At 51.3% G+C, this 25,217-nt stretch overlaps 3 protein-coding genes across 4 annotated transcripts; 1 reads left to right on the top strand and 2 right to left on the bottom strand.

Annotated features, from left to right (window-relative positions):
- Positions 1-767: 767 nt before the first annotated feature.
- On the top strand, positions 768-5,060 carry DIABLO (diablo IAP-binding mitochondrial protein). The gene is made up of 6 exons (XM_054844722.1): positions 768-825; positions 1,744-1,864; positions 2,209-2,340; positions 3,055-3,165; positions 3,317-3,413; positions 4,396-5,060. Exons 1-6 carry the CDS (start codon positions 779-781, stop codon positions 4,608-4,610), a joined length of 723 nt encoding a protein of 240 aa, XP_054700697.1. The 5' UTR covers positions 768-778; the 3' UTR covers positions 4,611-5,060.
- B3GNT4 (UDP-GlcNAc:betaGal beta-1,3-N-acetylglucosaminyltransferase 4) lies at positions 3,230-10,079 on the bottom strand. Of its 2 annotated transcripts, XR_008579562.1 has the most exons (3): positions 8,144-10,028; positions 7,132-7,259; positions 3,230-3,257 (listed from the first exon to the last, which is right to left on the bottom strand). XR_008579562.1 is itself a non-coding variant. In XM_054844720.1 (2 exons), the coding sequence occupies exon 2, from the start codon at positions 9,621-9,623 to the stop codon at positions 8,505-8,507; it is 1,119 nt and encodes a 372-aa protein (XP_054700695.1). In that variant the 5' UTR covers positions 9,624-9,650; positions 10,045-10,079; the 3' UTR covers positions 7,462-8,504. The 2 variants fall into 2 exon arrangements, 1 of the variants encoding a protein (XP_054700695.1); XM_054844720.1 differs by lacking the exons at positions 3,230-3,257; positions 7,132-7,259 and adding an exon at positions 10,045-10,079 and having other exon boundaries at positions 7,462-9,650.
- A 904-nt stretch (positions 10,080-10,983) lies between these two features.
- Positions 10,984-18,382, bottom strand: LRRC43 (leucine rich repeat containing 43). The gene is made up of 12 exons (XM_054844499.1): positions 18,277-18,382; positions 17,926-18,201; positions 17,536-17,646; positions 17,258-17,397; positions 16,412-16,650; positions 15,482-15,660; positions 14,968-15,097; positions 14,726-14,865; positions 14,476-14,565; positions 13,982-14,188; positions 13,382-13,466; positions 10,984-11,188 (listed from the first exon to the last, which is right to left on the bottom strand). Exons 1-12 carry the CDS (start codon positions 18,370-18,372, stop codon positions 11,028-11,030), a joined length of 1,854 nt encoding a protein of 617 aa, XP_054700474.1. The 5' UTR covers positions 18,373-18,382; the 3' UTR covers positions 10,984-11,027.
- Between the last annotated feature and the right edge of the window lie 6,835 nt (positions 18,383-25,217).

The raw sequence follows: 25,217 nt of genomic DNA, 5'->3' as shown, positions 1-25,217 counted from the left end.
ATAGTTAGCTGAAAGATATGCCTGTGATACAGCACTGCCTCACCAAAAATAGCATGCTGAGTAAACTCAGTCTCACAGAGAACAGATAGGGATTTCTGCTATAAATAAAAAGAATAGATTTAATTGATCAAGGCCTTTCATATGGAACTATACAGGAAACCTCTGCTGGAGAAGCTGGGAATTATCACTAGTGTGGAACTAGCTAAAAGCAAAGCAGCATCATATACTCTTGAAAAACAAAGATGAATTAAAGCAGGGGGGTAGGGTGGTGTGGAGCAGAACCTGTGGAAGTCAGTCAGTGCGCCCTCAGCCAACACTTCTGCTGATGACACAGCTGAGGGCTGCTCTCTGCTGAGCCGGGCTGGCCTGTCAGGTGCCTCTGAGCAGAGTAACGCAGAGGAACTGGCCAAGCGCGGCCTGAGCCGAGAACTCCCAACACCCTTTCCGCTTCAAAAGCCCGCGATGGCACGTCCCAAGGCAAGTGCCGTTTACCTGCAGCGCAGAGCAGCCGCTGGGGCGGCCCGGGGGCGGCGGGAGCCGCTCACCCCGCCAGCGGAGGGGACAGCCGCCCTCCCGCCGCCTCAGGCCTCGGCCGCCCTCACAGCCCCGCGCGCGCCTCTCCCGCCTTCAACCAACGGCCACGCGCGCGACCCGCCGCTCGCCCCACGTGCCTGCCCTCTGCGCATGCGCCGCGCCTGGAAACCAGCACCGCCCGCTAGGTACCGCCCCCCTAGCCGGGACGCGCTGACGTCACTTCCTGCGCACCGCCCAGTTGAAGATGGCGGCGGGCAGCCGGTGGCTCCGGGGGTGCTGCTCTCTCCTCAGGTACCGCGGCGGCCCCGCCGCTCCAGGTCCCGGGGGCGCGGCGCGACGCAGCGGGGCGGGGGCCCAGGAGCGTTTGAGTGGAGCCGCGCCCGGCCGCGATAACGCCCAGGCGGCGGTTTACTGGGCTGAAGTCAGCCTCCCGGGTCGGTTCCCTGCCGCTGACCGCCGTACCCGCTTCGTTTGCCCCAGATAACGATGCCAGCTGCGGCTGGAATGGTGGCCTGTGCCACAAAAATGGCCATAACGCACCTCATCTGTCTCCAGCTGCCACAGCACAGCTGGCGTGGCACAAGCAGTAGGAGCTGTGGTACCCGTACGGCGCTAGCCACTGGTGGTCTGTAGTGTAAGAGTATGCAGCATAAAAGAAGGAAAACTTACCAGTTATTTTTCGAAAATTGATGTATACAAGAGAAAATTCTCGTAGCTGAGTGCTTCTGTTTTGCTGCTCAAGTATTTCAGTGATAGGCCCTGACACCACAGACACTTACACAACACTGGATGTAAATAAAGCTGACTACAGGAGGCCCTGAAGTGTCACCAGATTGCAATGAACAATTACCAGTTCTGTTCCTCACCTGCATGTACCATATACCACTTTTAAGCATGCTTTTTAATTTTGTTTTTCAGTATTGTTGAGTATTAACAATGTGATGGTACCAGATAACGATACATTTCCTCTCTCAAAGGATTAATAATGCCCTAGTTACTGTGCTTGTCTTCTTCTCTTGCACTTACAATTAAGTAATATAACAATTTAAAACAAATGTACTCATTCACTATTATGCAGCTGCATTACAGAAGCTTGGTAGAGACCAGGTCACCTAGAACAGCTTCTAGGTGTTCTTTTCCTCTTTGATACCCATTTCCCACTATACACCGGTTATTTCTTGCGCTTAACTTTGTTTCGTGCATTTCCAGACAAAGCTTCCCTGTTCTGGCCAATATTAGGAGACACTGCCTCTCGGGCGTGAACGGACGATGGCACCAGATGGTGGGAGTGGGGCTGGGAGTGGCCTTGTGCGCAGTCCCCGTCGTGGAGGTAATGTATCAGGAGTGAGACACATACAGCACCCGCTCGTTTGAAACAGTTTAATATTCAAAAACACTCGCTTAGCATTTTACAAACTAGTACTTGCCCTCAGAATTGTTTTCCTTCTTAGGGGTTAAGCCATGTAGTTGTTAAGGGAGAGAAATGAGAAAGACGTCTGCCTTCAATAACCCCTTGCAAAAACAGTTGCCCTGTTTTACAAAGGCAAACCAGCAGGGAGAATTAGGCTGTCCAACCTTGTAATTAACCGTGGTGCTTTTCCTTACCGTTATTTGTTACTAATAACATACATAGGAGAGTCAGTGTAAAGATCATGCAAATTTCTTGTCTTTCAGAAACAGAACTCAGTTTCTCTTAGTAATGACGCCTTGATTAAAAGGGCAGTTTCCCTGGTAACAGACAGTACTTCTACACTCCTCTCTCAAACGACATACGCATTGATTGAAGCATTGACAGAGTATACAAAGGTAAGCTGAGAGATTACACACTTCGCTAGCAAGTTAATACTGGAAATAGTTACTTTGCACTAACTACACTTGTTAAACCATACTTGAAATGGACTTTGATTTTTTTATAAATTTTAATAGAAGGGGGGTGGAAGTTTGAAGATACCAGATCCCTAGGAAACAGTGAGGTCGGGCTCACTGTTTTACCACACCAAACGCAGAAGTTATTTTTAGCTTTGTTAGACTGTTGCTTTGAGCTTGAACTTAAGCCCCATGTCTCAGAACTGGGCTAAAGAAACTTGTAACAGTTATTGGATACTTGTGTACTGAGTAAGTAGGATATGCCACCCTGCATTCTTAGGTATTTTATTTACCTTCTGTGCCCATTTCTAAGGCCATGAACTTGAGTTTCATCAGAAGAATGGCGTGAGCCATATTTAAGTCTGAAACCACAAGATACAGTTTTAATTTTATAAATAAGTGCCAATTTGAGTAGAGTATTTGCATTCCAGTTTACTTATTAATATGTCAAGCATATAAAGAGATGCTATCCACAGCACTACTTACTGTAGGCAGACAGCAAACGCTGCCAGTGCCTCCAAAATTGCAGCAAACTTGAGAACAAAGCACCTTTGGAACCATTCAGCAATTTTGCTAATTAACACCAGTTAGCACTGAGACAACATCAGAGATGTACAGATTGTCACATAACTGTGTGAAATTATTCTTTTGCAGGCAGTTTATACGCTGGCGTCTCTCTACAAGCAATACGCAAATCTTCTTGGGAAAATGAATTCGGAAGAGGTGGATGCAGTCTGGCAGGTGGTAATAGGAGCCAGAGTTGATGTAAGCAATCATCTCCCTTCAGTCAGCAACCTGCCTCCTAAAACTCTGCTTCGAGAGTTCTCGTCTCGCTTGCTCACCTTTTCACAAAGGCACTGCTTGGAAGAGCAATCACTGTTACATCTAGTGAAGTAATACTTTGTTTTACTCCTAGATGACAACAAAACAGCAGGAATACCTAAGACTGGAATCCAGCTGGATGACAGCGTTACGTCTTTCAGAGATGGCAGCAGAAGCTGCGTATCAATCAGGTAAGCACGAGCAGAAATACTGAGAATTTCTTTCCCCCAGCATTTAGGCATTTAGGCAGTATTTATTGCATGAGAATGGAGATGAGAGAGACACAGAACATATATTCAGTTAACATACCAATTTACAACTAGTGCCTGGTTTTTAGAGATGCTGAGAACTTATGTTCTTTTATTGGCTACAGGTCTAGTAGAAGCATTCTGAGAACTAGGCCTGAAAATTTCACGTGTGGTTTAGATCAAGACCAACCAGGCCAAAAAAAAAATGTTTGAGGGAAGTGTTTAGTCCTTTTTAAATGCAGTGTTCAAACACGGTTCTGGGAGCCACAGAAATAAGGCTACCTAGGGGGTCCAGCAGGTACTTTCTAGCTGGATTCACTTTTATTAAGGAGTGAGAATATTTGCCTTTCACTCGGGAAAGATATTAATTTTAGTCTTTTCTCCTTGGATATGCACTTTGACAAAAAATTTAGAGACTTGATAGCTCTGAGATTGAGTTGTAGGCTGACTTACAGTAAATTGGGAAAGTTACTGGAGCGGAGAAGGGGAGGAAGGCGATGAATACACAGGGACTAACTCTGTAAGACACAGAATCTGTACGAATACGGGAGGAGAAGGGATTCTGAGTTCAGCAGTGCCACAGACATTCCCGCTGGTGGTAGGTGCCAGGACAGGACAAGGACTGAAAGTTTCTGGCACACAATGGCTGAGCTGGGCTTAGTTCTCAAGCCCACTACCACAAGCTGATTGCTCGGATCAGACGCTGGCTGTAACCCACTTGGGTGGGAAAAATTCAAGAGGGCAAAATAAAATCTCATAGTAGGCATATTGTTATTTAAAGTAAATGAACAGTAAAAGCATTCAGCATTACTATAGCCATCGAAACACTTAGCAAAGCAGATGATAATTATAGACAGTCTCTTCCTTAATTGAAGGTTTGCCGAGCGCTCCTCTAACCCGATATATTTAAATTATTACTTTTCAGGTGCAGACCAAGCCTCAGTGACAGCCCGCAGTCACATTCAGCTAGTGAAATCACAGGTGCAAGAAGTGCGACAGCTGTCCCAGAAAGCAGAGACCAAGTTAGCTGAAGCTCAAACAGAAGAGCTCATAAAAGCTCAAGGAGAGGAATCTTCATTGCCACAGGGTATTTTAGGAAATACAGAGGCGGGTGAGGACCCTTACCTTCGGGAGGACTGAAAACAACTGAAGTGTCGCCGTAGAATATGTGAGAGTCAATTGCAAATTGAAAAGTCCCAAACTTTTAAGTGTGGGATAGCGGGAAACTGCTGAAATAAGCCTATGATTCCATTTTTTTTCCCCCAAACAGGGTCGCTCTACAAATCAAGTCAATTCCAAGTATCTGAAAGGCCTTGATCTTGTTTGTAACTTTAAGTGTTTGTAACACTTATGGATTCAATTATTTAAATCTTTAACTATGCAAATGTGAAAACTGCTACCAAGGATAGCTTGTTAATTATCTCTCTGCTGGGAGGGTCCTACCGCTTGTTTGATGTGTTTGTGAGAGCTGTCTTAATTTAGAGGCTAACTACGTATCAGCCAAAGAAGTGTATTTAAAAGTCATTATTTTTAACCTGTGAAGTAGATGATGTCTGTTAAGACATCCCTTTATTAAACTCTGCAAAAGCACACCCTGTTGCAAGTGTGCCCATTTGGATAAGAGATAAAACATTGTTTTCTGTTTGAACTTAAAAGTTTGTAACAGAGCTGAGTGACAGCTGCATCAAGTTACACTTAATCACAGTCAGGGGAAACCTTTGCTGTAGAGCTGAAAACTTTCTATGGAATTACCCAGGCTCTTCTTGATGAAGTTCTGCAGTTCGGTAGAGCGAACTCTTTCACCCAAGAGTCACTGCTTGTAATACATCTGCCTTCCCCAGGAAGCCAAAGAAAATTTGGTTTTAAAGATATTGTGGTTATAAACAAAGTTGTTGTGGCAACTGCTGTGTACTTCTTCACAAAGCAGGGAGCAGAAGTGAGTTTTACATATTCAAATACTTTCCAGCACAAGTTTCAGGAAAATAATCTTAATTCTCTCTTTTTGAAAGTTTGATGTTTCACTGCAGGCTTCAAAACCGAAGGTGTCTTTCACTGTTCATTTTCTAACTTGACAGCTTAATGTGAAATTTGCAATATTAACTGTATAGACAATGTAAACAAGCTGAGATTGCTTTGTATAATAGCATCCGCTAGAACTTTATCACTGCTGATTTGAGTCAGTTAATCCCCATTCATCAGGTTTTGTAAGAAAACACACATTAATCATAGGTTTTTCACCACAAATTAGCATCTGATGCACTACATCTATGTCAAGGTTGCTGTTAGTAAATTGAGTTATGCTTGACAAGGAATTTTTTTCAGCTGTAGCATAAACCTTTCTACCCGTGTCTACCTGTATTTTGCCTCCTTTTGAACAAATGCAATCTCAGCTGCGCAGCACTGTACATTTATAGATTAAATAGTGATCCAAGGGGGATGGCAGAGTCTGGAATTCAAGCTCACAGGAAGATGCCAATGTCTGCTGTGTGTAGTCAGGAGGTCCCAAACACAGCTTTGGGCTGAAGCATTAGGAAGAAAACCCACTATCATGGGAGGATTATTTGCAGCGGTGGCACAACCACACTCTCAAGAGCCAAATGAACTTCAGGTCAGCTTCTAACCACAACTGCTCTAATTTATTACAGGCTGCAGTTCAAAAACTTGCGTCAAACCACTGACCCAAATGCACGTACACATTGTGTTCCTTCCAGGATGGCACAATAGCTCTACTCAGATGCTAGCATGGCTTAAGACAGATGAGCAGTGCTATGGGCGTCTGCAAAGCAACTCATTCTTCCCCTTCCAGAGCCCACTCCCAGCCCCACTTCTTGTTTTGCTACGTGCCCTGCTCTGACTTCCCAAGGCATGGGTTGTACTCGGCACAACTTTCAGTTGTGAAAGGAACCAGCTAGTCAGTTCAGTCAAGTGAAAACGGGAGTAAGGAGCATGACTGGTGCCATATCACCTCCAAAATGGGGTGGAAAAGAGTCCCACACCTTTGTTAGGAAGTGAGAGTTGCCTATGGGGGGTGAACCCATACACCTAAGCCCACAACAGACGTGACATCACACTCTACGTTATGTTACTGAGTTTGCATTTGGAATCATCTAGTGGATCAGAAAAATGCTGCCACAGCAGTTCACAGGGTGCCAGGGTACCCGCTCTGTCCAGTCTCTGCCCTGGAACAAGCAGTGGTGCCCAGGGAAAATGAGGTTTTGCTGCTGATGCTCAGCCTTGTTTACAAAGCCAACGTATCTGAAACTACGCGTAGGCAATTTCTCAGGTACAGCTGATTCAGGTAATTAATCCCTCTTAGGCCCGCAGTGAGAAGATGCAGCAGCAGCTTGTACAACACCACGCTGAGGATGGACACACACAGGCTCACCCCTCAGAAGAGCAATTTTTTTTTTTTCCAAACGCCTAACTCGCATCTGGCACAGAAACAGCTCGCATGAGAGTGGCAACTCCTGCCAGAAGAGCCCGGGTCACACCGTAGGGATACATCTGGTGCTTTAGAAAGCCAAGGCAGCGAGAGACATGATCAAACAAGGACCAGCAGTACTGTCAGAGTCCCTCCCTCAGCCTGAGGTCGTACAGCACTGCATCACCACACTGGAAGTGGAAGGCAGGGCAGCCAGCTTGCCCCGAGAGCTCCTCACACCTCTGCTCTCGGGATGTCCTCAGTCTTTCTGTCTGGAGGACAAGCAAGAACCCCCTGGAAGCACGTCCTGGGCACCTCTGAAAGCTCCAGCTCATGTCTGGTGGGTGGTGAACGCTGGGCAGCTGGCACTAGACAAGTATGACAATAGCACAAGACAAATTACTCTGATTTCTGTAATCACACACTTCCTCTCTACCTTTTCCTAAAGCTCCCAGGCTGCTTGCTGCTCATACACAGCCCAGCAGCTTCTCATCTAGCAGCAAGGCACCCTGAAGCTAAGTTTCATAAAACCATCATCAAATCTTAGTTTCATATTTGATCTTTCCTCAAATTAGTGATGCCAGCACACTCATAGATGAATGGCTTCTGTATCAATTCCTCTTGTCTGGACAGGAGCAGAGAAGGGCAGCTGCTCACAGCAAAGGAAGTGACAGGTTTCCATTGCCACAGAACCTTATCCTCTGTCATGTCAATGACCCCTTAATGCAAATGCCCAATGCCACATCTCAGCCTTCTCTGGCTTCTAGTGCACTTAGCTTTCAGGAGACCCAAGAATACTCCCGGGAAAACACTTTTCAAAACTGTATTTTATTTATACCCAACATTACAACACCAACAGCAAAAAAAAAAAAAAAAAAAAAATCCAAATACCTCCCACACCACATGAAAAGCTACAGCCACTGTAACTACCACCGTGATTATTCAAGACATCATACTGCTCCTCTCAAACCCAATCAGAAAGTGTTAGTGCAAAAGCTTCCAGTGCAAGTAAACCTGTAATAAACTTTTGTTAAATCCCAAGGGCTTGAGTCAGAGCCCGGGCCTTTAGATCATAGTGCGGCGTTAAGGCAATACAATTTTGAAGCTTCCCCCCCCCACACTCCACTCCCTTTCTCCTGCTGTCCGGTAGGACCTGTGGGACCGCCGACCTGGGACAGCAGAGTTGCACTGCAGTGGACCCAGCAGCACACACTGTCCTTTCTTCCAGCCTTTCAATTTCAAGTTCTGTCACCTGTTAGTCATCATCAGCTTTCCTACACAAGACTGAATTCGGCCAGCGGTCAGACACCAGCCTTGGTGCTGCGGAGCCTCCATAGCAGGTGGCACCTCACGTCCTGGGGCAGTTGTGACTTCCTCTGGCTCCAGCCTGGCTGGGAGGAACCAAGCCAAGCTCCCTGTGCCATGTCTCACTGAGCTCCCAGCCCCATCCCCACCCCATGAGAATTCAACTGCACTGCTAGAAAAAGACTTACTGCAAAACAAACCCCTATGGCTCAAGTACAGTCTGTTAGTAGAGGACGTGTTTCTACCACAACCGGATTTTTAGTTCAAGTACCCTGTATCTGTCACCAGTCACAATCCCGCTGTACTTATCAGTAGCTTCTTTTCCAATCCCGTCTGTAGTTGTGCGTTACTGACATCGCACACCTGATGCTGTTGTCCTTTACCAACGTCCACATGATCCACATCTCAGTTGGATTTAGTTTGTGCACAATCATCAGCTCTTTGTACAAGCACGGATCAAAAGGATTGAAAGGTCTCTGGATCCCAAAAGTCTTAAAGCCAGCGTGGTTCTCTGGGGTCACTGCCATCTTTGCCAGACACATTCCCACAAAAACATCATCTATTGGGAAGAGCTCCATGTCCTCTGCGGTGCTCCGGAGACGGCGCACTGTCTCTCTAGACATCACATAGCCCCCTCCACCCGCATAAAGAGGATAGAAGGGGGCTCTGTACATGGACTCTGGAATAAAGTATTTGACCTTGGTGTTCCTGATGGGCCGGGCGTTGGCAATCACATCTCCAACAAAAAGAACCTGTTCAGAGTCCTGTTCTTGGAGGAACTCAACAATGTTATAAGTGTTGACAAAGACATCATCATCACCCTTCAGCACAAACCTGGCATGCAGGCAGTCCTCCATGAACCAGCGGAGGAAATGCAGCTCCTTGAGGGTCAAGTTGAAGAAGTTGTCAACGAAATCCCACTGCAAGATGTCATCGAACTCCTGGCTCTCGTAAGCCAGCAGCTGGTGCAGGGGCTGTACCTGGATTTTGGCCTCCGAGCGCCCTAGGAGGAATACCAGCCTGATGCGCTTGCCACCGATGGAGACCTCCTTCCCCCACGTGTTCCTGATTGCCACCCGCCGGTCTACGTTGATGGGGGAAGACTTGATCGCCAGCAAGAGGAACGTCTCTTTGCTACACCTGGAAGGCTTCAGCAGGACCGAGAAGTTCCGGCAGTGCTTGTATGTTAAGAAGACACGGTGAAGTTCCGGGAGGGTGAGAGAAGAATTGGCAAGGGTCAAGTCTGGCAAACACTTGCCGAGTTCAGCATTGTCCAGAACCAAAGACTTCAGTCTGTCATTCACTACATCCACTTTCTGGTCTGCTGATGACGCTGCCAACTTTGCCTCTTTCCTCAGATACAAAACCCACGCCAGCAGCATGATCGAAAAGGCGTAAAGTGCGAGGTTCCTAATCCTGGGATACATGGCACCCCCCGGTGCAGAGCCCAGGCCCTGTGCGGTCAGAGGAAGACAAGCCGTTTATGAATTACACCACACTTTCCACTTGCTCTCGCAGCACTCCCACGCCCGCAGTCACGCAGGGACGGAGCGCACGACCCAAAACGGGTCTCGGCGTTTCCCTTCGGCCGTTGTTTCTTGGGTCCCACCACGACCGGGTGCTGCCGGCGAGGACGGGGGCTCCGTGCCGGGCGCGGCGGCCGCTCGCCCCCGGGAGGGCTCGGGACCCGCGGGGAGCCGCACCGGCACCGGCACCGGCGAAGAGCCCGCCCGGCCCGGGGCGCACAGTCCGGGCTCGGAGCCCGGCGCTCTCACGGTGCCCACCACCACGGCTCGATGCGACCCCCACCACCACCCCCCGATCTGCAGAGCCGCCGCCGCCACTTACCGGGAGCCGCCGCCGCCCCGCGCCGCCACGCGCCGACCGAGGAGCCCCGCCCAGCCCCGCCCCCGGCCCCGTCTCCGCCGCTTCTGGGCGGAGGGTGGAGCTGGCACCGCGCACCGCGCACCCACGGCTGCGTGCCCCAGGCGCTGCACACCGGCACCGGGCACCGCACACCGGCACCGGGCACCGCACACCGGCACCGGGCGCCGCACACCGGGTGCTGCACCCTGCACGTTGCACACCCAACCCTGCCCCATGCACGTGAGCACCGCACCCTGCACACCTCACCCCGCACACCTCACCCCGCACACCTCACCCTGCACACCTCACCCCGCACACCTCACCCCGCACACCCCACCCCGCACACCTCACCCCGCACACCTCACCCCGCACACCTCACCCCGCACACCTCCTCACCCTGCACACCCCACCCCGCACACCTCACCCCGCACACCCCACCCCGCACACCTCACCCCGCACACCTCACCCCGCACACCTCACCCTGCACACCTCCTCACCCTGCACACCCCACCCCGCACACCTCACCCCGCACACCTCACCCCGCACACCTCACCCCGCACACCTCCTCACCCCGCACCCTGCGCACCGCACACCTCACCCCGCACACCTCACCCCCCACACCTCACCCTGCACACCTCCTCACCCTGCACACCCCACCCCGCACACCTCACCCCGCACACCTCACCCCGCACACCTCACCCTGCACACCTCACCCTGCACACCTCACCCCGCACCCTGCGCACCGCACACCTCACCCCGCACACCTCACCCCGCACACCTCACCCCGCACCCTGCGCACCGCACATCCCACCCTGCCCCGCGCACCCCAGCCCCTGCGCGCTGCAGTGCCTGCAGCAGCCCCAACCACAAGCCCCGTGGCATCTCCCAGCTCTGGCGGTTCAGCTAAACCAGGATCCACGTTCCCGTGGGTTTTATTTCCCACTCACTCTTTTGCTACAGACACGTTACTGAGTCTTCCCTGCGGCCATGGCCACGCTCTCCTGGCTCTGGGTACCAGGTGCCAAGGGCCACCGAAGAAGCTGCATCTGGAACTGAACTGTCAGCGGCACCGGCTGGAGCCCTCGACCCTCTTCCAGTTCAGCAGAGTCTTTGCTTTTTCTTTTTCCTGTGGAAAGAAGTAAATCTGTCACTGTCTTTGCAGAGTAAATCACCCTAAAAGCAGCAGTGCCTTGAGGGAAAATCTATTTGAATATGACTTTAGGTAAGAAGCCCAAAAAGCATCTTTAAGCAGGCAATCGACCTGGGTGCCATTTTGCTTTTTGTTGTTAAATTCCCCTATAATTCCTAGGAAAAAAGAAAGATGCAGACATAAATCATTCCAGGGATCCTGGAAAATCAAGTGTGGGGTAAAATGAGACCTACGTGAGACTACTTCAGAAGACATCCTTCAATGTCTGGGCAAATTGTTTGCTTGAGACAAAGCTTGCTGCCTTTCCTCTTTGAGCCATCTGGAAGGGATCCCAATTTCTCTGAGAGGACTTATTATTTGTGTGCATTTGCCAACTGAGGGATGCAAATCAGCCCCAGCTCCCGGCTGTGAGAGTGCCGGTCCCCGCACGGCCTCGCTGGACGCACGGCTGCAGCGGAGCAGGGGCTTGGGAGCCGCCCCTGGTGCCTGGGAGCACGGCCACTGCTGCAGCTCCAAGGTGGTGCGTGGTACCCAGGTGCCAAAGGACCACGGTGCCGTTTGGTGACTCACGGAGCAGCCAGGGCTTGCAAACACTGCATGCAGCGGTGCTTGAGCAGCCCACCTTCCGCTTCCCCGGCCGTGTCTGCCACCCCAGCTGCGATCGGGGTGTACTTGCGGGTCATGAGTCACAGTGAACAGTGTGCACGGCCATGAGACACTGCTCGCACTGGGCATAGCAAGCTGGGGGGGGAGCTGATTTTTAGGCACTGTCTCTTTGAAATAGGTACTCAGCGTCTTTGCGGTGCAGCAGCCTGGGGAAGTGGCCAGCCAGCCTCCATCAGCACAGGCACAAGGGGACACTAAATTAAGCCTCTAATCACTCTGGGTTTCCTGCATCAGCAGCGGCTTTCTGTGCACCTAACACCATCTCCGGCCACACAGCCCCCTGCAGAAAGGGTTCGTTTTTCACTCAAGCTGAAGGGAAGACCTCCTGTATGCACTGGGCTGGAAAGGAAGTAAAAAACCCACCACTGCTAAACTGCAGTTGTTTGACAGCAGCTCCCTGCTTCAGCAGCAGTCTGAGCATATATTGGAAATGCACATCTTCTTGTGGGGAACAGTAATTCAAGGAGGTTTTTTTCTTCTTTTTAGGTGCAGACACAGCCTAGGACTGCAGGGCTCTGAGATGGGGACCTCGCCGTGGGTGACAGGGCACAGAGAAGCAGCCTGGAGCTCTTGGGAAGGGGGTTAATTGCACTCTTAAATTAGCGACTAAATCTGATGCCCGAGGGGGGACACGAGGCGCCTTTGGTAGCTCCGAGCGCTGCTGGGGAGGCCTGGCCAGCTCCATGTTGTCCTTGATCCATAAGCGGCTTTTCAGCATCGCCCTGCCACCCCTTTCCTCCTCCACTTCCTCCTGCTCTTGCACTACCCCTCCGATGTGCTGGCACTGCTAATTTTTGTAGTCAAAACAAGATTGCTGGAAAAATACCCTGCAAGAGGCAGGGCAAGGTTTGTCTCCAGCGGTTAAGCAACGCTGCTGGCTGAGCAGAGCGTGAGCTCTGCCCTGGGGAGGCAGGGGACACCCATCAGGGGTCAGGGTGGTCCCTTCATGGGTGACCACAGACTGGAGACCGTTCCCAGCCCCGCCATGGGCTGGCTGGGGCACCTGGGGCTCTCTGTACATCTCATCTGCAAACCAGAAAGAACAATAATCCCCTCTGCAAAGCGCTTTGAGATGTGAGCTGGAAATGGATGAGGACCTTATTATGCGTCTCAGACAACACTCCCCCCGAGCTGCCTGCGCCGCCCCACGCCACCAGCCACATTTGGCAGCCGCCGCAGCGGGCAGCACTTCTCTCACCCAAAAATCTGCTTTACCCTTCTCCCCGGGCACGCAGAGCCGGTAGGTGTGTGTCGCTCCCGGGACAGCCCACCCTCAGTGCTTGTTCAGACACCGATTGAACAAGGTGTCCGGGCGCGTGTCTAACCATACAGCACCCGCACTCAATGGATGTATTCACAGCCCGAAGCTCAGGATGTGAGTAAGCGCCTGGCCTGGCAGAGCTGGCGGGGTGGCGGGGACCTGCGGCTGCCTCCTGGCCAGACACCACCGATGATTTATTTCACACATGCCACCCCCTGCCCAGCAGCTCCAGTCTCTGTCACCTTTGGCAGACGTTGTTTTCCATCTGGCCTGACTTTCTCTCTCTGCTTTTGGTTTTTTGCTCTTGTCTTTGCCTTTTTTCCTGTCCTGCGGAGAGAGTTGTTTCCATACTTAGGCTGCGTTGAAATTCGCTGCCCGCAATCAGTCCTGTGACAGCAGTCGCCCTCTGGGTCTTGTCACCGGGATTTAAAAGGCAAAGGAAAGGGGTGAGGGGAAGCAAGAACACAGCAGAGGGGCTGCTTGGAGAAGAGAATCCAGGAAATAGAAAGTATCGGTACAGCTGGTGCGTATTGCCATGCTGAGAGAGAGCATCAGAGGAAACACAAGTGGTCGCTTTCATCTTCTCAAATGGAAAAATAAACTCATCTATTTTCCGATGCCCATTAAAAGCAGGGGTACTTATTGCTAATATCAACATTAGATAACAATACCAGCAGTGATGGCTGGTGCCTAGGCAGGATTATTTCAGCCCCATTTCATGGAGAGGAGAACTGTGGGAGGGCTGGGAGGGCTGGGAGGGATGCCTGGGCCAGCTGCGGGGCAGGACGTGCTGAACCCCAGCCTGCAGCACCCACCACCCTGCCCTGGGACACGGTCATCACCTTCTCCAGACTTGGTGGCTGCAGCGGCTGTGCGGTGATCAGGATCCCAAAGTCACACACAGTTGCCACCAGGTCCTCGGTGGCCAGCAGGGCCTCCAGGGTCACCCTCCTGGTGCCCAGGGTCCTCCGAATGGGAGGGTCGCTGCGGAGCTCGCATGGCTTCTCCTTCTCCTTCTTCTTTTTCTGTTTGTCCCTGGGCACAGGACCCTGCAGGGCACCAGCGTGGGGACAAGCCTCAGCAGAGGATTGGGGTCCCTTTAGCAGACAGCAAACAACCCCATCCCAGCCCCTTGCCCACCGCTGTGTCCAGACCGAGATGTGTCAAGCAGCTGCTGCCTTCCTCCCGCGGCAAGGGGCAACTTTGGTGAGAGGTCTGGGATGGAGGGGAGATCCTCTGACACACCAAACTGATCCAGGAGAAGGGCCCTCGTTCCCCCATCATTATTTTTGCAACTCAGATGTTGTTTGAACATTGTTCTCTCCCAGCACCCTACCTTGGCATCATCCTTCTGCAGCCCCCGTCCTGCCTTCCTATTTGTGACTGCATTTTCTTCTGGCTCAGCATCCACAGGCCATGAGAGGACCTGTCCAGAGAGAGGAGCTGGTGCCACAGGGGCTGGGACACCCGAGGACCCTGGCCCAGGGTCACCGCCGTCCCAGGCTGCACCCCAGAGGGAACACAATACCACTGCTGGGCCACCCAGCAGCTGCCTCCCCCTTTGTCCTGCGCTGCCACACGCTCACCTTCTCCTCCACGACCGAGACGATCGTTCCAGCCGCCAGGTAGGACTTCAGCCCCTCTAAGTCCTTGGCTGTGTGCTCCTTCCTGTAGCTGCAGTCGATGGTGTCTGCCCAGGGCTTTCCAGGGGTGACAACCACCTTTGCTGTGCAGGGACACAAGCTCTGAGGACAGACCTCTCCTTCCCGAGGACAGGAAGAGCCCCTGGGACATGACCGATGTCAATTCATTTGTAATTCCTCATTACCAGAGTGGGTCTTGGGCCCCTCGGTGGCTGCAGGGTCCTGCTGGCCCTTCGTTTCTCCTGTGTCCGGAGCAGAGCTGTCCACATCCAGGGTGGCCACCACGGGATTCTGATGGATTTTTGCTGCCTGGAACTGAGAGGGATCTCTTGGCAGGGTCTGTCTGGTTGTATTTGCAGGACCAGGGGGCAGCGCTGCCTCCAAAACCCCGTTCCCCAAACCACCCCCGTCACTGGAAGAAGGGGCACCAGCACCAGGGAAGGGGTTTGCCGCAGAGGCAGGGCTGCAAGTGCACTCCCATGGCGCAGAGCAGCGCTGGGCTCCCTGAGAGGGACAGGGAACGTGGGTGGCAGGGACTTGTCCTGCCAGATGTGGCCATGTGTGAATTCTCTCCCCAGTACTGCTGCTGCCCACACCAGGTCCATCACGAATGGTCTCACTCCGCAGCCTGGAGGTGAAGTCCCCTTTGCTGTGACCTGCCACTGCCTGTTGCTTTCAGGGGCTCGGTTTAGCACAAACCTCAGTGCTGCTACCGTCCTCGATCTCCTCGCCCTCTGCAAACTCGTAGGTCACACGGTAGCTGTAGGTGATCACCGGAGCCTCGGAGCCAACCTCCAGCTGCTGACGAACGCTGGGATCAGGGACTCCCTGGATTTCCCCAATGCTCACAACCACTCGTGCTTCGCTCCTGATCAGCTCTAAAAGGAAGAGAATCTTGCTGTGAAGCTGCAGCGTGCCCATTCCAGAGCAAGGAAGGTACAGAACAAGCAGAAGCCTCCAGGACGCTGTGTCCCACCACCTGGTATCTCTCCCTGCCACCCTGTGCTAACGCTGTGACAAGCCACTGCCACATGGGGTCACCCCAAAGCCATGCAAACATCTCCTGGCTCGGTTGCTTTGCCTCCCTGGTTAACATTTTCTACTCCAAAGAGCACATCCAGTGCATAAACTCATTGAGTAGGGGCCATCAAGAGGGTGTCCCCAGGCCCCTGCCTCGTCCCACTCGGGGATATGCCACGCTGCAGAGGTGGCACCGCTTCGTGCTGGCAGCGCAGCACGCACCGAGCATCTCCCCCGGTGGAGATGGTCCTCTTTCAGCAGCCCGAGAGGGAAACGCACCATCTGAAACCAGACAGTGTCTAGAAAGCAAAGATGGGGGCAGGCCGCGAGAGCAAGGCAGCGCTAGGATTAGGTTGCTCCTCTGGTCTTTGGACCTGATTAAGGCTCAGATTACCTCGATTGTAATTACGCTGCTGCAGGGTCCTCTGCCTGTCCCTGCTTGTACTGGTGGGGTAAAAAGGCACAGAGAAAGATCTCTGTTTGAGGAGGGGCAAGAAGGAAGTCAACGCCTGATCCAGAGTTTGCCCTGAGGACTCCTAGCTCAACCACGATGAAACCACCTCCCAAATCACGGGGTCAGCATGGCGAGGTTCAAAGGCGAAAGCTCACCTGGCTGTCTCGCCAAACCGTGGAACTGGTGCCTCTCATCAGGCCCTATGTGGACGTCATCAAGGATGGAGAGCTTGGGCAAGCTGTCCACGAGGAAGCCTCTGTAAGTGGGAATGAGAGCCAGCGGGTTCCCTTGGAGCACCAGGACGCGGAGCTTCTGCAGACTGGACAGTTGGGAGACCAGCCCCAGCAGATCCGTGAAGCTGTTAAAGCTCAGGTCAAGGGAGACAAGATTTGGCCTAAGGAGAGAAGCCAGAGAAGAAGGTTAGGCAGACAGCATCCATCTGAGAAGAGAGCGACTGCCCTGGGTCAAAAAAAGAAACAAAAATTGTGTTTGCTCAGCACAAACTGGGTCAAACTGGGGACTCCAGTGGTACAATCTCAAGAGGCCAATTCCAAATTCCTGAGCCATATGGTCCATTGCCAGTCTGTCCCACAACTCAAACCTGCCTTCCTTTAGCATCCATTAACCATCCCACTGCATCACTTGGTGATGCCACCTAAGCTTTAGATCCTCCCCAGGGCAGAGTCCCAGCAGGGACTTTGGGAAGGGCATGGAAGAAGGAAGCTGCCCAGGGACACGGGAACCGCGGTGGGCAGGGTGTCAAGGCAGTTCCCCAGGTGACCTCCCTGTTCCACACCTTGGCCACAGACCAAGACACCTTCTAAGTGTAAGACAGAAGTCAGCGAACAGAGAGTGCTCTGCATGGGCGTAGGACACAGAGCAAAGAAACAACTCCGCTGAAGGGCTGTAATTTCTTAACACGGGCCACTGATGGTTTGAGGACATCCGTTTACATCCACCCACCTCCCTGTCAGGAGTCCACATTCAGCCTGCAGCATTACCAGAAGTCCGCAGTGAGGTATTTGTCCTGCGAAGGGCCGCGCAGCCTGTTGTATCCCAGCCCCAAGTGCTGCAGCTCCGGAGGAGGCTGAGCACACAGGTCCTGCAGATCAGCCACAACGTTGCAGCAGAGCTCCAGGACCTGCCCAGGACAGAGGGAACAACAACCACCTTCTGCAATGAGCCGTTCCTGGCACTCCCTCGAGCTGCTCAGCTCATGCTGTGTTCCCAGATGGGACCTCCTTCCCCATCCTGCCATTGCAAAGCACCGCTCGCTCACCTTTAGCGTCCGGGGCAGGTTGGCCGAGGTTATCCTGCTGATCTGGTTGGCGCTGAGGATGAGCTCCTCCAGCTGCCGTAACTGCAACAGACCCTCGTCGACCTCCTCCACCTGCGGAGAGTTGGGTTTGGCCAACGTGTCCCTGAACCACCTCGTGGCCGAGGTGATGTGGACATGTAGCGTTGATCCATGTGACATGCGTGTAACACGGATTAGTGCAACACGCTGGGTGGGGGGCCAGCAGCTCTACCCCAGCTGCGATAGCGGCATCTGGGAAGACCCTGGGATGGGGAAGGTGTCCTTTCCCAGGATGTTGCCCCTCTCAGCAGGAAGACGTGGTTTCCTGGCCAGGAGATGGGTGACTTTATGGGCCCCAGCAGCTGCACTTACTCCCTTGCCAATGATCCGCAGGGACCTGAAGACCTGGAAGATTTTGGAGCCTCGGACGAGCTCGGGCGTCAGCACGGCCATTTCCCGCAGGCGCTGGTCCTGGGGGCTGCAGTCCGGTGGCAGCGCCCAGGGGCTGTGCCGGTCGCTCAGCAGCTCCATCAGCACCTCGGGGCTCTCCTCGCCTGGTGGCACGGCTTCCTCCTGCCCAGCTGGGTCTGCCCCCAGCCCCGGCCGGCCTCTGCGGGGGCTCGTGCGTGCATCGAAGCGAGACTTGTTCTGCAGAGAGGGAGAGAGGAGAGGTGGTGACAGCCCTGCAGACCCCCCATGGCCGTGCCCCCCGCGGCCCCCTACCCAGCTGCCACGGCCGCAGGGGAAGTCCTGCAGACGCAGGTGCCGCAGGTGCTCCCGAAAAGCAGCCGAGATGCTGCAGCGGCCGGGTCCTGCCATCCAGCTCCAGCCTGGCAGGGAGTTCCCCAGCTCGGTTGCAAGCGTCCCTGTCGCTAGGAGATGGCGGGGCCGCGGATGCCCTGGGAACCAGGCGCTGCACTCGGGGCCGCAGAATGAGCCTGGGACAGCACCGAGCTCCTCAGCCTGGGAATAAATCCCTGGCTTTTCCAGATCTGGCCCTGGGCTCCGGGGGCTGCTCCCCACCACGGAAAGTGGGGGCGGCCTTGTGCGGTGTTTGTGGGGTGTAGCGTCAGCCCCGTCCCCTGACCGAGGACCTGTGACATGGCATTTGCCATTTCATTTATCTACATCCTGAGTGTCACTCAAGTTTCGGGGAGGAAGCAGTCAGGTTCTCAGTTAGCTGTAAAAGTGCTTGGAGGGCACCATCGCCACAGCAGTGCAAGGCCATCGGAAAAAAAAAAAAAAGCAGCTAAAAATAGCAGCTCCTACACTTGGAAAAAGTAGATGAGCCCCAGGAACAAAAGTCACAGCTCTGCCTCAGGACAGAGTCAGGTATCTGAGCTCTGAGGTTTATTTGCTTTTTCCAGCAATAGATGTTGAGGCAATGGCTACAAATTCCATTTCAGGGAGCGTACAGAGCAGCCTGTGTCAGCAAAACTTCACCAAATGAATTGCAGATGCTCTGCGGCATCTGGTGGTTACGTGGTGGAAAGCTGAACTTCCACTCAGATTGGGTTTTACAGGACTGATGCCAATCTGTTCCCTTATCAGCTCAGCAGTTTATCTCAGCTGCGTACAGATAGGAAAAGATGTGCAGAGCATGCACATGCCGAGAGGCAGAGTGGAATAAGCAAGCAAACTGCTATCCTCAGCTCAGTAGAAAATGAAGTCAAACCTTCTAAAAGTTTTCAAAAAAGCATTACCAGTGCTGCTTCTCTTATTTCTCTCACCATTACAAATAACTGGGCCCCACTGCCGTCGGTGCTGCACAAAAAGATGTTCCCTGCTCCCGGAGGAAGACCGGCTGCGATTCCTTGTCTGTCCTCCCCGGCTGTACCCGTCGGGGGCAGCTGGAAGGGGACTGGCAGTGCCCAATGCCCTTTTGTACGTGCAAGCTCACGCACCTTGCGCACAGCTTGCAACACGCGGTGGGGCACTAACCAGCTGCACCTCTCTGCTCTTTTGGTGCTTCCACCAAGCAACCCATCGACATCCCCCGTGTGCCTGAGAGGAGCCAGCCGTACCCACCGTCGCCTCTGTAGGGATGTTCCTAAAGAACACCCTGCACAAAGAACCATCCCTAGCTCTCCATTTTACCCCCAAACAATAATAAAAATCTCAAATAAAAGAAGTGTCTGCCAGAACCATCTGATTCTGGTTCTTGTCCAGCACCCTGCTGTACTCTCTGCTGCCTTACGGCGTGGGCCATCAGAACTCATTCTCTTTCTCTGCATTATTTAGCACCTGGGAACAGGGGTCGTGCAAGAAGAAATGCGTCCCCGTGGGACGGCCACGTCCCTCTGCTTGGCTGCCCGGGGCTCCCTCGCAGCATGTGGCAGAACCACGTCCAGGTTGTGAATCTCCATCGTTGTGGCTCCAAGCAAACGCCTGAGGCTTGAAGTTACAGGTTGGTGGGACCTGAGCGCAACGTGGCACAGGGGAAACATCCATTCCCGTTTCCAGCCCAGTTCAGCCCAGAGACCAGCCCCTGCACCAGCCCCAGGTGCTTCAGAGGAGTTCGTGTGCACACCAAATATTTTTGTTTTCAGAGACAGGTTATTTCTCAGGGCAAACAGAACTGAACTGAATATTTTGACACCGAGCTGTTGTTCCTTGAAAGTCTTCTGGTGACTTGACACACTGGGTTTCGTGGCAAGGTTTTGGTAGCGGGGGGGCTACAGGGGTGGCTTCTGTGAGAAGCTGCTAGAAGCTCCCCCTGTGTCTGATAGAGCCAATGCCAGCTGGCTCCAAGATGGACCCGCCGCTGGCCAAGGCCAAGCCAATCAGCGCCTCTGTGATAACATATTTAAGAAGGAAAAAAACCAAGTTACGGAGAGCTTTTGCAGCCGGAGAGAGGAGTGAGAAGATGTAAGAAACTCTGCAGACACCAAGGTCAGTGCAGAAGGAGGGGCAGGAGGTGCTCCAGGCGCCGGAGCAGAGATCCCCCTGCAGCCCGTGGTGAAGGCCATGGTGAAGCAGGCTGTCCCCCTGCAGCCCATGGAGGAAGGATGAGGGGGTGTAGAGATTCCACCTGCAGCCCGTGGAGGACCCCACGCCGGAGCAGGTGGAGGCACCTGAAGGAGGCTGTGGCCCGTGGGAAGCCCACGCTGGAGCAAGTTCCTGGCAGGACCTGTGGCCCGGTGGAGAGAGGAGCCCACGCCAGGGCAGGTTTGCTGGCAGGACTTGTGACCCCGTGGGGGACCCACGCTGGAGCAGTTTGCTCCTGAAGGTCTGCACCCCGTGGGAGAGACCACGCTGGAGCAGTTCGTGAAGGACTGTCTCCCATGAGAGGGACTCCATGCTGGAGCAGGGGAACGATGAGAGGAGTCCTCCCCCTGAGGATGAAGAAGCGGCAGAAACACCATGAGATGAACTGATCCCAACCCCCATTCCCCGTCCCCCTGTGCCGCTGGGGGGAAGGAGGTTGAAGCCGGGAGTGAAGTTGAGCCCGGGGAGAAGGGAGGGGTGGGGGGAGGTGGTTTAAGATTTGATTTTATTTCTCATTCCTCTACTCTGTTCTGTTTGGTAATAAATTAGATGAATTCCCTCTCTAAGCTCAGTCTGTTTCGCTCGTGACAATAACTGGTGAGTGATCTCTCCCTGTCCTTATCTCGACCCACAAGCCTTTCATTACACCTTTTGTCCCGTCTAGTGAACGAGGGGAGTGACAGAGCGGCTCTGGTGGGCGTCAACCCACCACACACACGTTCACCTCTGGGTCTGTGACTGCCTTCCGGGCACATCTGCTGTCACAGGGGTGGGAGCACAAGCACGTACGTGTCACTTTGCGTTTGCACGAAGGTGTGTTCGCAGGGGCTTCCTCTGCCCTCCCTTCTGTCCCAAACTGTCAGTAGTTCTGCAGGTCCTCTTCTGACCACAGCCTCGTACTTGTAAATCCTTGGAATGATTTTTCTCTGTTTTGGTGAGAATTTCCTGCAGTTAGTTACTGGAAGCAGGGGGAGTTGGAGAGAAGGGTGACGGAGATGGGGAGGTGCAATCCTGGACATCCTCTGCTGGGCTACACGAGGGGGTCACAGCTCGGGGACAGGGTCTTACAGACATCCAGCAAAAGGATGCATACGTTGACCCGGAGGCCTGACCTGCCTTCACACAAGCCCCTCATGGCTTTTCCACTCCCCACGTTAGCCCACTCTTCCACTGACCCTGCAGGAGCAGGTGCTGGCTTTGGGCACCAGTAATGTGCTTGCATGCTCCAATCACATTTTCAAAAAAACCCAAAACAACCAAACAACAGAGCTTAGGTTCTAAATCCTACATTTGGAGAGCTCAGGGATTTAGATGGGATGGCTAAGCCAAGTGTCCTGAACTCCTAGTCAAGTAGATGGTACGGGGACATCATCTGTGTCAGTGTGAAACTGCATCTAGATCACAATCAGTGAAGACTCATTTGAACCAACTTGCAATCTTTCAAAAAAGAAAAAAAACCCTCAAACTCTGACCAGCAAAAAACCCCAAAACCATGGAGGAGCCACTGACGCAAAGCTCCACGGTACATAAATGCAGCTCGACTGTCCGCAGCTACAGCACTCCAGGCAACGAGCAGCTTGAACACCGAAATCCGGTGAGCTTTCGGCCAAGTCAGCTGCTCTCCAAGCCCGCCATGAAACGCCGAGCAGGTGGGTGCAATTAATCTTGCTACGCGTTGTAAGGTTGCGTCGGCTGATGTTCATCACTAGCTCAGCCATTTCATGTCTATACACTTTAGAAATTTGGCACGCTGCACAAAACCAGGAAGTTTTGCAAAAATGATGTAGAGGCTTGAGACTAATGATTTTTTTTTTCCCCCTCCCTGCTTTATTTGATTGCAGATATCAACAGGTTTGCAATCTTCCTTTTCTGCTCCCTGGTTCCTTTGGGCTCCTTGGCACCAACGGCCACCTCGGAAGAAAGCAAAATTACTACAGGACAGAGGCAGAAGCATTTTACTACCAGACTAAAGCCCTTAGCATCGGTGATAGAAAGGCAAGCGACCGCCCTGTTTAAAACCTACGTAAGTGCCTTTTGCATTCGCTATGTGTGTCTGTGGAGAAATCTCTTGAATTGTTATGTAGCACTAGGAAAGCTATGAGAAAAGAAATATTTGGGTTAGAACCTAAAATAGGCTCTTCTCTGTATTCCCTATAAGGAGGAAAGCATTGGCATTGCATGATTTTAGGGAACAGTCGGAGCAAAGTCTGGGGCAGCTGGGGAAAGCTTGGGCAACTTCTCCTCAGCTATCTGCTAGCTGTGATCCTCCAGAGCAAACGCGTTGCTCCTCGGGCTCCTGAGTCACGCCAGGCTTGGAGTGGGCGTCTTTTTGGATGAAATTTGTCTGATCACTGGAAATACGGAGAGAATTGCCTTAATCTTCGGTCTGATCCTAGTGCTAGAGCAGTCAGGAGCACTTCTGCAGAAAATCCTGCTCAGCCCGTCCTTTCCTTGGAGAGGGTAAAACGTGCGCTGAACCCAAGCGTCAACGCTTCAAATTTCAATTTCTGGGAACGTGTTCCCAAGAGTACCTTGATAAAAATCAAGGTAAACATTTCCCCCGAATTCATTCTTGAAATCAAAACCATCTCTGCTGAAACAGATGAAAATACGCTCAGGTCAAAGCAGATCTCTTGCATGTGGGAAAAAAAAAAAAAAGAAAAAAAGAAAAGATAAGCTGAAAACAAAGCCAAGCAGGCTATTAAGTTAGAAAGTACCGCACAGAGAGTGTGCAATACCTACTCGATAAAAGGAGCGTAGGTGTTAATACAGCTATTGAACAATAACGCATACACAAACTGAAAATTAGGTGTGTGGGCACCCAGACAGTCAAACGTGAAGCAACTACCAGGAAAGACGTAAACCAAGAGATTAATTTCTCTCTCCTCTTCCTCCCCTGCAGAACACGTGTAGCTCTCTAAGGCTCGAAGCGTTCGCTGCTAACACCCTGGCCAAAGATATAGTGAAAAAAATACCCGAATGCCCGGCTTTTGAGGCAGATTGCTGCGTTTTCCACATTTTTTACAACAATTTGCAAAGCCTGAGAAACAACATAGAATTCGATTGTAAGAATTTACTTCAGCTTATCGATGCGAATATCAATCAGCTGAATGTGACGCTGAGCGAACGAGCTGCACTTTACACCTGCAAGAATGAGGACCTTCCGCAGGATTTTCACCAGGTCATGAACATGACATGGAAGCACCTGTACATCTGGCTGCTTTTACAGAAATATGAACAATTTATGCAAAACACAACAAAGTTGTACTCTTCAGCAGATATGTAATATGCCAGGATGAAAAAAAAAAATAATAATAACTTTAAGATATTAGAGAGTTGGCTAAATGTCACCTATCAGTAGTTATGTGATCAGTTTGATGCCAGGAACAACATTTATAACATACTTGCTATTCTACATATTATAACTATATAATTTAGTTTAATTTAATATTTAAAGGATGAATATCTTAAGTTATTGATTGTATTTATTATAAAACTATTTATACTGTTTTATTTGCCACAGCATATAAAAAGGATGGACTGATGTCAGTCAGGGTGATTTAATTAACCAATCATGACATAATTAAGCAAATTGGGAAGCACGCTTTCAGTAATTTTAATGTTATTTATATTTTTATGTTGCAATTATTTTTCAAAAGAAAAGTTGATCGTCAGTAGACTGATTTCATACTTTTCTCTCTGCTAGAGAATTGTATTTATGAATTTATATAATACATCTATTTTTATAAATTTATTTAAGCAATTATATCATTTATATGTATTTATTCAGATTTTTTTACTTTTATATTTTAATACTGAAAGGGATGAATGCTATATTTGCTACTTAGTAAGCGAATGGTTTTACTCATTTTCTGTCACTATATTTAGATACAACCTGGAATCTAATTAAAATGAGATTAAATAATTGCTAGATTCTCTTTTTACTATGTAATTCTTTTTAACACTATTTTTTGCAATGAAAACCTAGTGCTTAATAAAACCGCAAAGCGAACTAATTTGTTTCTGATCCTTCTGTTAAAGATATTAGAAACAGCACACACCCTCCTTCCCATCCATTTTTATTCAGAGACACGAAGCAGTTTTATTTCTTAAGTTCCTAACGGCTTTCTTGTTTGGATGCACCAGCAAGTAAATTGTTTTCTAAGCAGCCCCCGCTTCTGAAAGCTTAATTATTTATTGCGGCTTCAGCAACGCAGCTCCAGAGATCGGTTTGGCTTCACGAATTTCATGGTTCCAGCTCTGCTGGAAACACGCTGGATTAGCTCGGCCACGTTTCGGTGCGGTGGTTGTGGCCGAGCTAATTGCCGCTCCTGGAGCTGTGACGCAGCAAAGACGCTCAAATGGTCTGGGAGCAATAGGACTCATCACATACTTGGTTTTCCTTTATTTTGTATCAACTCCTGATTATCCCACAGAAAGGGAAGGTTAATAATAATACAATTATTTTAGTTGAAGTTACCATACAAAGTTCCAAGCATTAGAATCAGTTCCAGAATCGACATTATTTATGTATTAAAAGCAAAAAATCAGTTCCAAAAATTAAAATTATTTATCTATATAAAAAGAAAATTCGACTTGAAACGCCCACTTAAAACACAAGTAAAGGATTATTAGTCCTCTTTCTGCTGCCATCCCCTGGTGGTGGTCCATACACA

The sequence above is a fragment of the Grus americana genome, chromosome 16 (assembly GCF_028858705.1).
Source record: "Grus americana isolate bGruAme1 chromosome 16, bGruAme1.mat, whole genome shotgun sequence".
NCBI classification, from domain to species: domain Eukaryota; kingdom Metazoa; phylum Chordata; class Aves; order Gruiformes; family Gruidae; genus Grus; species Grus americana.
Note: the sequence above shows the minus strand (reverse complement) of the source record. Positions and strands in the feature narration are given on the sequence as shown.

Excerpts from the sequence above, each read along its gene's own strand:
- B3GNT4 (XM_054844720.1), bottom strand. The coding sequence starts at position 9,623 with ATGTATCCCAGGATTAGGAACCTCGCACTTTACGCCTTTTCGATCATG.
- LRRC43 (XM_054844499.1), bottom strand. The coding sequence starts at position 18,372 with ATGGCAGGACCCGGCCGCTGCAGCATCTCGGCTGCTTTTCGGGAGCAC. Across the intron at positions 15,098-15,481 it reads AGGACGGTAGCAGCACTGAG|TTCCAGGCAGCAAAAATCCA; the intron begins GTTTGTGCTAAA and ends GATCCCTCTCAG. Across the intron at positions 11,189-13,381 it reads GAAAACAACGTCTGCCAAAG|GAAAAAGAAAAAGCAAAGAC; the intron begins GTGACAGAGACT and ends TTCTTTCCACAG.
- DIABLO (XM_054844722.1), top strand. The coding sequence starts at position 779 with ATGGCGGCGGGCAGCCGGTGGCTCCGGGGGTGCTGCTCTCTCCTCAG. Across the intron at positions 826-1,743 it reads GGGTGCTGCTCTCTCCTCAG|ACAAAGCTTCCCTGTTCTGG; the intron begins GTACCGCGGCGG and ends GTGCATTTCCAG. Across the intron at positions 1,865-2,208 it reads GCGCAGTCCCCGTCGTGGAG|AAACAGAACTCAGTTTCTCT; the intron begins GTAATGTATCAG and ends CTTGTCTTTCAG.